Raw genomic sequence first — 11,881 nt, 5'->3', positions numbered from 1 at the left:
TGCTTGGTGATAACCCACAATCCGCTCAGCAACAACACCTCTGCCCAGTAACTCCAAGCAGCTTGGTACCTGAAAGAGAAAGGATCAGAAAGCAGCCTCAGGATTTCATCCAAACTAAACATGTAATATAGGCAATGGGATATGCAGTACCGTTCTAGATAGGTGTTAGGATTAGGTAAATTTAGTTCTGGCTCACTGTACCAGTGAAGCTGCATTTCATTGTTGTGCAAATTTAGTTTCAGTTTACTGTACTGTTGATTGTTCTGGCCTGTGCTGTGTTTCAGTGGCTGCAGGATTGACTGTTATCCCCTGGCTGGTCCAGAAATGTTTCTGAAATTTAGTGGGCAGGGAGAGTCTAATCAGCAGCTGAATGTCCATACAGCCCTGGCCAATCCCTGGGGAGAGGTGCCCAGATGGTGACTGGTAGTCTGTATAAATACTCTGAGGCTGAGAGCAATGAGAAGGAGGGGTGGGGGGGTGTGGAGGCGCCAACTCTGCTGACACTGTCATATGGTGTTGGTGTAATGCATACACTTACTGGTAAGTAGGTTCAGATGGGGTGGCGATGTCCATCGAGGGTTGTGATTTCCTGGGATGTGCTGGTGTAGAAGTGCAGGCTTCAGTGGCGGTCCTTCGGCTCAGGAGATGTTTGTTCCTGGTTGAAAAGGGCTATACAGCGGTGTCCAGTGTGTGGAAGCTCCACACATCCCCTGAGCCGAAAGACCGCCACTGAAGCCTGCACTTCTACACCAGCACATCCCAGGACATCACAACCCTCGATGGACATCGCCACCCCAACTGAACCTACTTACCAGTAAGTGTATGCATTACACCAACACCATATGACAGTGTCAGCAGAGTTGGCGCTTCCACAACCCCCCCCCTCCTTCTCATTGCTATGCTTACAGAGACACCCTCTGAGGATGGCTGCCTCCTCTCTACCCCCTCTTGTTTAAACACTAATGTACTATCAGAACCATTATTATACCATTCCATTTTTGACATCACAAAATCTGGAGCACCGGAAAAAACCCTCTTCTCTGAGGCTGAGAGCAGCCTGGTATTTTTTAATTGAGAAGGAGATCACAGCCTAGGGGGGGCTGCTAGCCCCCTAGGCAATCCTGCCATGTGCATAAGGGTTGTTGAGGCCTCTGTTGGGCTACCTGAAGGCTTGCTTTGCTGAGAGCTTCTGAAGCTGATTGAAGGGCTGCCCTCTGAAGATCTAGCCTGGTATCATGTGGTAAAAATGTCTCGGAGATATCGGAGACAACCAGTTTTTCCAAGGACATTTGTAAGTACAGACTAGTGAGAGAGATCCTAGAGCAGGGATCACTAAAGAGTGGAGCGACTGAGTGTCCTCTCCCGGGTCTCCCACCCGGCTCCCGCTATCATCCGAACAGACTGTGATGTAAAAAGGGTTGTGAAGTGGAAGGTGGGGGGGCTGCGGACACTGATGTACTGGGGAGACTGTGATGTAAAGGGGGGCTGTGCTGTGCAAACATGAGATCTGAACCTCTGGTAGAGGAAAGATTTACCAATTGGACCTCCGTAAATTTTAATTCAAGACCCCTGTCCTAAAGACTGTGGGCTGTTGCGGGGAGCAGAGAGCTGCGCTCCGAGCCCACTCTTTTTTTAAGCCTATTAAAGCCTCTAGCTCTACTCATGTGCTTAAAAAAAAACACCCCCTCCATTGGTATCCATGCATCCGGCGCCCTGTATGTAGATCAGGGGGCCAGACGTGTGGATGGGGGGGCTGTACCCGTGCGCCCCTAATGGACGGGCCGCCACTGGGTTTGATCACTCAGTGTTTCATAGTCAAGCTGTGGCTGATACACAATAATAAAGTATCAGTCCAGTCAAAGGGATTTATGTTGTCGGAGTGGTTATTAAATTTAGTAAGTAACGTCTTTTGTCTGAAGAGTGATTGGAACTGTGGTTTGCTGTGAGTAAACTAATGTGAAAAAAATTCGGGTAATCTACTTAGTGGCTCCTACGGGGAGGGGGGTAGTGCTACAGATATAATCAGTGAATGACTAATAAATGAAGGATAAAACATGGTGACAATTTCATGGGGCCACTTCCGTATTCCTTCTGTGGAACTAATATTAAGTTAAAAAACACATTTCTCTTGTTACGTGTTTAAAATGTATTCATATTGTTCATCACATTTTTTCATGGGACAGTGCAACACGTTTTCTTTTTTTTAGAGAGCGTAGGAGGAACTGTTGTGTAATCAGTGTGGTTCCCCTTGGTGTGGAGAGGTATCCTCCCAGTTTAACATTTACATTTGTAAGCTTCTCAGTGTATCTGTATTATACACAATGACTTGTTCCAGGAGACAGCTGCTGTGGGGTAAGTGTGTTCAAATTTTGGGGGGTTTTGGAGAGTAGGGGCGACATGCACTGGTATTTGTGGCTAAAAAAGTTACAGAAAACCTTTAGGCTGGGTTCACATATGTGCGGTTGTGGTTTCCAGTCCGGGGTCTGCTGCATTCCTGTTCAACAGTTTAAGTGTGATTTGGGTGCAATTTTTTGCTTGAATTCACACCTGAACCAGACCCCAAAATGCACAGGACCCTTTTTCAAAAGACACTGCATCCTCCTCGGACATGGGTGAACCAGCTCCACTGAGAGCCGTTTACATTCACATGTCATTCGAATTGGATGCGGTTTAAAATTCACATACAATAGCTCACAGAAGTGAGTACACCCCTCACATTTTTGGAAATATTTTATTATATCTTTTCATGTGACAACACTGAAGAAATGACACTTTGTTACAATGTAAAGTAGTGAGTGTACAGCTTGTATAACAGTGTCAGTTTGCTATCCCCTCAAAATAACTCAACACACAGCCATTAATGTCTAAACTGCTGGCAACAAAAGTGAGTACACCCCTAAGTGAAAATGTCCAAATTGGGCCCAAAGTGTCAATATTTTGTGTGGCCACCATTATTTTCCAGCACTGCCTTAACCCTCTTGGGCATGGAGTTCACCAGAGCTTCACAGGTTGCCACTGGAGTCCTCTTCCACTCCTCCATGATGACATCACGGAGCTGGTGGATGTTAGAGGCCTTGCGCTCCTCCACCTTTCGTTTGAGGATGCCCCACAGATGCTCAATAGGGTTTAGGTCTGGAGACATGTTTGGCCAGTCCATCACCTTTACCCTTAGCTTTAGCAAGGCAGTGGTCGTCTTGGAGGTGTGTTTGGGGTCATTATCATGTTGGAGTGCTGCTCTGCGGCCCAGTCTCCGAAGGGAGGGATCATGCTCTACTTCAGTATGTGACAGTACATGTGTGACATTCACGGTTTCCTCAATGAACATTAGCTCCCCAGTGCTGGCAGCATCCATGCAGCCCCAGAACATGACACTTCCACCACCATGCTTGACTGTAGGCAAGACACATTTGTCTCTGTACTTCTCACCTGGTTGCCACCACACACGCTTGACACCATCTGAACCAAATAAGTTTATCTTGGTCTCATCAGACCACAGGACATGGTTCCAGTAAGCCATGTCCTTAGTCTGCTTTACTTCAGCAAACTGTTTGTGGGCTTTCTTGTGCATCATCTTTAGAAGAGGCTTCCTTCTTCCTTCTGGGATGACAGCCAAGCAAACCAATTTGATGCAGTGTGTAATGCTGAATGAAATTAAATTAAATGAAACATGCTGTCAGACTGTCACGGTGATCTAACTTTTTGATGTGGATATATATTTTCTGAAATACTGACCCAAGGGCTTGTGCACACTAGTGTGGTGACTGGCTTTTTTCAACACTGGAAGAATGCCAGTCACCGGTAGGGCACATAGAAACAATTGTTTTTTATGTGCCCTATACGCACTGCAACGCAGCCCAGAAGTGCAGAGCGGACAGGAAGGCATCACAGGCATCACACAGCAGCACAACGCACCACGTAGATATGAACAAAGTGTCACTATCTGTACTTCAAATAAATGTGAAAAAAAAAGGGGGAACTGTGTAATGTGGTACAACGAACATCACACCGACCCTTGCCACACTTCACTGCAGCCCAAAGATGACAACTGCTTGCACACCAAAACGGAATGTTTCCGTGTGTGGGCAGTGTGAATGGGCCCTAAACCACAGGCAGATCAGGAGATTTCATGTTATTCTGCCTTTACTAGTGAGCATGCTTGTTGTAGGTCAAAGAGTATTATAGCCACTGAAACTGCAGCCAGACAACTAGCATTTTACAGATCCCTGATGGCAATTTACATCTTAGAAACGTGATGGCAGAAAAAAGACTGAGTAGTCCATCGAGTTTGCTCTTTTTTTGTTTTCTTTTCTTTTTTGTTAACTTTTTTGTGTAATTATAGATATATGTTTATCCCAAGCATGTTTGAAGCCATTTACTGTTGACTGCCTCAGTGCCTCTGCTGGTAGTTTATTCCAATCATCAACTACCCTTTCAGTAAAATAATACCTTCTAAGATATGTTTTGAACTTTCCTTCAGTTAGTTTGAAGTCATGTGCCTGTGTTCTTGATTTTGGTTTCATATTGAAATAACTGCCCTCCTGAACCTTATTCCTTCCCTTGATGTATTTAAAGGTTTCAATCATGTCTCCCCTTTATCCTCTTTCCTCCAGATTGTACATATCAGGTTCCTGAAGTCGCTCTCTATATGTTTTAGCCCCCAAACCTTTTACCATTTTTTGTTATCTGTCTCTAGATTCCAGACATCCCAACCTGCAAAAACTCATTTCAGGGAAGTGGCAAGCTCATTTCAGGGAGATCACACTCCGTGCCGACAACCCCCACCCCATTCATAATAAAATACTATAATAAAATAATACTTTAAAGATAATTAATACTATAATGCCATAATAAAATAATACTTAATAGTAATGTTGTATCACACTCACCAACAATGCACCCTCACTGTGCCCATTTGCAGCCTCATCAGTGCCAACAATGCAGCCTCAGTGTGCCAATCTGCAGCCTTACTGTGCCAATCTGCACCCTCACTGTGCCAATCTGCAGCATCGTCAGTGCCCATCAATGCAGCCTCACTGTGCCCATCAATGCAGCCTCACTGTGCCCATCTGCAGCCTTATCAGTGCCAACAATGCAGCCTCACTGTGCCCATCTGCAGCCTCACTGTGCCAATCTGCAGCCTCACTGTGCCCATCTGCAGCCTCGTCAGTGCCCATCAATGCAGCCTCACTGTTCCCATCAATGCAGCCTCACTGAGCCATCAATGCAGCCTCACTGTGCCCATCTGCAGCCTCATTAGTGCCAACAATGCAGCCTCACTGTGCCCATTTGCAGCCTCATCAGTGCCAATGCTGCAGCATCACTGTGCCCATCAATGCAGCCTCACTGTTCCCATCCGCAGCCTCATTAGTGTCAACAATGCAGCCTCACTGTACCAACAATGCAAGCTCACTGTGCCCATCTGTATCCTCATCAGTGCCCATCTGCAGCCGCACTGTGCCCATCTGCAGCCTCACTTTGCCCATCTGTATCCTCATCAGTGCCCATCTGCAGCCTCACTGTGCCCATCTGCAGCCTCACTGTGCCCATCTGTAGCTTCACTGTGCCCATCTGCAGCTTCACTGTGCCAACAATGCAGCCTCACTGTGCCCATCTGTATCCTCATCAGTGCCCATCTGCAGCCTCGCCAGTACCTTGATTACACACAACGGGTGTCTCCTGCTGTGTCATGCAGCTGCAGTCTAAACTGTTCTGCGGCCGTCCACTGTAACAAAGCACCGCCTCCTCGTCTGTGATAGACGGTCAACTGAACACTGATACAATGCTGGGAAATTGAATCAGTGTTCTGTCTATCATGGATGAGGAGGCGGGGCTTTGTTACAGTGGACGGCCGCCGAACAGTTAAGACTGCAGCTGCATGACACAGCGGGAGACACCCGCTGTTTGTGATTACACAAACAGAGGGATGGAGAGGAGGACTCTGCATTTGGATCGGCCCTGGGTGCTGCTGCAGCCGCAGCTCAAAGTGGCCCCAGGACAGGCGGCCTACCGGGAAATTTCCCGATATCCCGGTAGGCCAGTCTGGCCTTGACCCAAACAATTTTCCTGGCAGTTGTGGCTGAAATTCTAGTTGGTCCGCCTGACCGTGTTTTGGTTTCAACAGAACCCCTCATTTTCCACTTCTTGATCAGAGTTTGAACACTGCTGATTGGCATTCTGAATTCCTTGGATATCTTTTTACATCCCTTTCCTGTTTTATACAGTTCAACTACCTTTTCCCGTAGATCCTTTGACAATTCTTTTGCTTTCCCCATGATTCAGAATCCAGAAACGTCAGTGTAGTACTGGATGAAAGATGTAAGGGTGTGTCAGGAGTCCAGAAACTCGTTGACCTTTTATACACACACACTAATTACAAGCAAACAGCTCACAGGTGAGGATGGTTACCTTTAATAGCCATTCTAACCCCTTTGTGTCAACTTGTGTGCATGTTATCAGGCCAAAGTCACCAGGGTATATAAACTTTTGATCAGGGTCATTTGGGTAGTTTCTGTTGTCATTATGATTTAAAAAGAGTAAACACAGTTGATTGATTATAAATGGCTTCAGCCAAACACTAACCATGAGTGAAAGAAATGTTTTTGTGTTATCATTCATATTCTCTGAAAAATGGCCAAGAAATCATAAATTCAGTCAGGGTGTGTAAACTTATGAGCACAACTGTATATGCGTACTGTTGGAAGGGGTTAAAGTGTATGTAAGACCAAGATAAAAAAAAACAAAACATGAAGATATTGCAAGAACAAAGTCCTTAGATGCATTAGTTTTCTTTTTCCAGGCTTTTTCCCTTTTATTTTCACCTGGAGATCCTGCCAGTAACACACTTCCTGTCCTAGACAGGTGTTTTTTGCACGTATTGATCAGATGTAATAAAACACTTTAAATGGTTAGTTTATCAGTTCAACAAGCGCAAAATAGGAGAAGTTTATTTGTGGGGTTTACATGCACTTTAAAAATGTATTAAAATGTAAAAAAAAATATTAAAATGTATTTATTTAATATTGTCATGGCATGGAGACACCGCTTTTGAAAGTGACTCAGGTACCATGTGTGTCTTGAATACAAGAAGATCAGACTGAACTTGCTGACACTCTGGCAGTTTCCTGATTTTCCTGTGCTCAAAATCTAGGCCAGTGTCTGGGACGGGTTAGTGTTTGGGTCAAGGTCAGGGTCGAATGGTCAAGGTCAGGGTCAAGTTTTTTTTTTTAATTAGTATCAGCGTCAGTTAGTGTCAATGTGTTTTAGATAAAAAAAAAAAAAAAAAAAAAAAAAAGCAAAGTGGGCACTATTACTTCTGGGCTGTACTATAGGTACAAACAACAACTAACATACACATATGTGGTATCAGTGCGATCGTCAGCAGCAGGAGAATTTAATTTGGGTTATTATTTGGTGGAAGAATATAGTAGTAGCAAGAAATATACAGCTAATTTTTTTTTTTTTTTTTAAAAGGGGCAGTCAGACTTGGGAGAAAACAGCTAGATAATGTTGCATGTCCTCCAGCCAGCTCCATCTGAATTGTGATAGCTTCTAATGCACACTGTGAGAAATCTCAGTACAGGAGAGAAGCCTATACAACTAGGGAAGACTGAAGGGAACACAACACTAGCTCTCCACCCTGTGTTTTGTTTGTATGGACATATTTTGCACTTTCATAGTTGCCAACATTGCAAAAAAAATATGTGGGACACTTTTTTGGCTGTAGGCGGAGCCTTGCAATAATTAGGGGGCGGGGCATTTGTTTGTAGGCGTGACCTAGCAAAAAAATGGCAAGTGCGGCGCGCGAAAATCGGCGTGGCTTACGCGTAAGAGTGGGCGTGGCGTAAATGGGCATGGCTCAAGAGGGTGTGGTTAGAGTCTGAGATGAATGAGGGATGGAGAGGGAAAGGGAGAGAAGGAGAGGGGGAGAGGGGGAATGACGGGACAGCAACCCCAGATCCTACACAATAGAAATATGTGTATTCTGGAAAGTTTAACAATCAGCAGATAAAGATACTCCAAACGCCAGGTGTTAACGCTTCAATCATCCCGGCACCATGGTTGTTATGGTGTCAGGATGATTGAAGCGCATTATTTCTATTATTACATTGTAATATAAAATTAAATCATTCAACTCACCATAATGCCGAATCAGTGGGATCCCTGAGCGTGTCACTAGCCACGTCGCCTGCGATCAGCAGAGTCTGTCCTTGCATCAGGTGCCCCCGGCAGAGTTTGTCCTTGCATCAGGTGCCCCCGGCAGAGTCTGTATAGACCCCCTCAGTGCAGACCCCCTCCATCAGTGCAGACCCCCTCCATCAGTACAGACCCCCCCTCTATTAGTACAGCCCCCCCTCTATTAGTGCAGCCCCCCCTCTATTAGTGCAGCCCCCCTCTATTAGTGCAGCCCCCCTCTATAAGTGCAGACCCCCCTCAATGCAGCCCCCCTCTATTAGTGCAGCCCCCCTCTATAAGTGCAGACCCCCCCCTCAATGCAGCCCCCCTCTATAAGTGCAGATCCCCCTCTATAAGTGCAGACCCCCCCTCAATGCAGCCCCCCTCTATAAGTGCAGACCCCCCCCTCAATGCAGCCCCCCCTCAATTAGTGCAGCCACCCCCCCTCAATGCAGCCCCCCATCTATAAGTGCAGACCCCCCCCAATCAATGCAGCCCCCCTCAATTAGTGCAGCCCCCCCCTCAATGCAGCCCCCCCCTCAATAAGTGCAGACCCCCCTCACCCCCTGCTCACCCCCCTTCAGTGCAGGTGCGGCTGGCCGGTGTTCTGCCTGCCGAGAAAGTTCCCCTCGGCAAATATGGACCCCCCTGTACTGCGCAGGCGCAGCGCTTGCGCAGTACGGGGCAGGGGAACTTAGTTTCGGCAAGACACGCCGCGCCGTCGCATTGTCTTCTCCTTCAGTGGAGAGGGGAGGGGCCGTGCAGCCGCTTCATTGGCTGCACGGATCGAGCCCCCTTCCTCTCTCCACTACACAAGACAGTTACTAGGGGGAAGATAGAGCGGCGGCGCCGGCCGCCATTTTGCTGGAGCCAGCTGCTCTAAAACAAAAAAAAAACATTCCCGATTTTCCTTATGGAAAATCCCGATTCGGGACACCCTCCATCCGGGACAAGGGTCCCAAAATCGGGATTGTCCCGGGAAAATCGGGACTGTTGGCAACTATGCACTTTGGAATAAACCTTTGTATCGGTGTGCTGTCATTCAATCTTTATCTCTGCTATCCCATGGTACGAGCTGGACAAGCACCTGACTTTTTGAAGCTGAATGATTGTGGCAGACCTACCTGGAGCTGTGTATAATGTTAGGACTGAAGGGAAGGCTGGACGCTGAAGTGTATAGCCAAAACTTTGGTTTCAGTTTTGAATGAAGTATGCATAGCTCCCAACTGCCTATCATTTTGAGAGACTGTCCCTCTTTTCAAACCAAATCCCTCTGTCCTTCATTCCTCCTCATCTGTCTATCCTTTTGGTCTAGAGCAGGGGTCTCCATACTTTCTAAAGAAAGGACCAGTGTACTGTTCTTCAGACTTTAGGGGGGCTGGACTGTACCCAGTGGGAGTAAACAATGCCGGATCTTTGGTATTACGGGGAGAAATAGTTGGTGTTAGTGGCAGGAATTATGCCCCATTGTTAGTGTCTGTGGCAGGAATTATGCCTCAAGGGCCGGATAAAGGTAAGCAAAGGGCCACATCCGGCCCCAGTGCCGCAGTTTGGAGACCACTGTTCAAAAGTAATGCACTCACATTTAAACAGCATAAAACCAACATATCATATGGAAAGCAATGTTTCAAACCAACAAGATGGCCAAGGTCCATTTCGGGTGCGCGATGACATCACACGCCAAAGCTCCACCCTACGCGTTTGGTCATCAAAAGGTGTCGTCAGGGGCATCTATATAATATGCTGGTTTTATGCTGTTTAAATGTAAGTGCATTGCTTTTGAATACATTTTTGAATTTTATTCTTTCTACATTATGAGATGGCTTTGCTGTTTTTCTGATCTATACCTTTTGGAGGATTGTTATCCTTTGGGTGAGACGATCCCGGTACCTGGGAGATTGATGCAAATTATGTGAATTAGTGGATCACCTTTAAGCCATTGGGCATCTGATTGCGCTGTTAGACAACTGTTTATTTGGTGGTCAATGCTATTTGGTAAGAGGCTGTGTGTGATAACTGTTGGTAGAGGATTTCTCTGGTTTATGTCACACTCTTGGAGTATCCTTTTTAGGCTGATTATGGTTTTGTCATTCATTGGCCACCCTAAGAGGACCGTTAATGGACTTACATAAGATCTATTAAATGATACCATATTTTAGATTCACTTTGATGTAAAGTTTTTTGTTTATTAACTTATTTATTTTTTATTTATACATTATTATATTGTGATTATATTTTATGTTTAGCACTGAGCTTATTTACCCAAATTGCGCAAGCTGTTTTTATTGTTTTGGGGGTTTTTTTTGCCCTGAGCGCAGGTATTATTTGGTACACTTTAACAATTTATAAGCAGTTACAGCAAACAGTTTTTCTTTTTACTCTTGGGATGAAGGTTTTGCATAAATGGATAAAAACAGATCATTGTAAGTACTCCTGCTAGTATTAAATGGTATGTCTTATCTCTGTAACTGATACATTCTGCTGGAGAGCTTGAACTTTTGAAAAACAACAGACTTACTGGCTAGATCACTGGCTAAAAATAGAAGCAAGGAAGCCTAAAAAAGAAAAATAATGCAGCCATCACTATGATAAATATTTGCTTTTGGGTTTAAAACCACTAAGTAGGTGAAGTAAGGGCTGTCCCCTAGGCAGCAATGAAAAAAAAAACAAAATAGGTTCCATACCTTCCATGTTGCACGCAGAACTGAAAAAAAGAAAGTTTTGGCTGGAGTTTATCTTTGTGTTCCTTTATGCCCTGTACACACGGTCGGATCTTCCGATGGAAAAAGTGTGTTGTCGGAAATTCCGATCGTGTGTGGGCTCCATCGGACTTTTTCCGTTGGAATTTCTGACACACAAAGTTTGAGAGCAGGATATAAAATTTTCCGACAACAAAATCCAATCGTTTAAATTCCAATTGTGTGTACACAAATCCGACGCACAAAGTGCCACGCATGCTCAGAATAAATTAAGAGACGAAAGCTATTGGCTACTGCCCCGTTTATAGTCCCGACGTACGTGTTTTACGTCACTGCATTCAGAACGATCGGATTTTCCGACAACTTTGTGTGACCGTGTGTATGCAAGACAAGTTTGGCCCAAAATCCGTCGGAAAAAATCAGATGGATTTTGTTGTCAGAAAAAATCCGATGGATTTTGTTGTCGGAAGGTCCGATGAATGTCCGATCGTGTGTACAGGGCATAAGTGCTCATTCAGATGGGCCTCTGTGCTCGTATCTGTGCACCCAGTCCTGCCCGTATGTCAGACTTTGCCATGTGATTGAGTCTCTAATGCCGCGTACACACGGGTGGACTTTTCGACCGGACTGGTCCGACAAACTTTCCAGCGGAATTTCGTCGGACTTTTGATGGACTTCCGACAGACTTTTTAACGAACGGACTTGCCTACACATGATCACACCAAAGTCTGATGGATTCGTACGTGATGACATACACCGGACTAAAATAAGGAAGTTGATAGTCAGTAGCCAATAGCTGCCCTAGTGTCGGTTTTTGTCCATCGGACTAGCATACAGACAAGCAGATTTCTGGGTCCGGCGGAGTTATGACGTAAAGATTTGAAGCCTGTTCCAAATCTAAAGTCCATCAGATTTGCGAATGGAAAAGTTCGCTGAAGGTCCGGTGAAGCTCACACATGATCGGATTGTCCGCCGGATTTGGTCCGTCAGCGTCCGTCAGACCAGTCTGG

At 45.6% G+C, this 11,881-nt stretch overlaps 1 protein-coding gene across 3 annotated transcripts in view; it reads left to right on the top strand.

The window, feature by feature from the left end:
• Positions 1-2,235: 2,235 nt before the first annotated feature.
• The window catches only part of LOC141133236 (adhesion G protein-coupled receptor E3-like), a 114,912-nt gene continuing 105,266 nt past the window's right edge, over positions 2,236-11,881 (top strand). For all 3 annotated transcript variants that reach the window (XM_073622492.1, XM_073622493.1, XM_073622491.1), the window contains exon 1: positions 2,236-2,352. In XM_073622492.1, coding sequence (XP_073478593.1) covers positions 2,322-2,352 — 31 coding nt within the window. In that variant the 5' untranslated portion in view covers positions 2,236-2,321. The remainder of the gene's footprint in view (positions 2,353-11,881) is intronic.

This window comes from Aquarana catesbeiana, linkage group LG03 (assembly GCF_042186555.1).
Source record: "Aquarana catesbeiana isolate 2022-GZ linkage group LG03, ASM4218655v1, whole genome shotgun sequence".
Lineage (NCBI taxonomy): Eukaryota > Metazoa > Chordata > Amphibia > Anura > Ranidae > Aquarana > Aquarana catesbeiana.
This window is presented reverse-complemented; position numbering and strand designations above follow the sequence as displayed.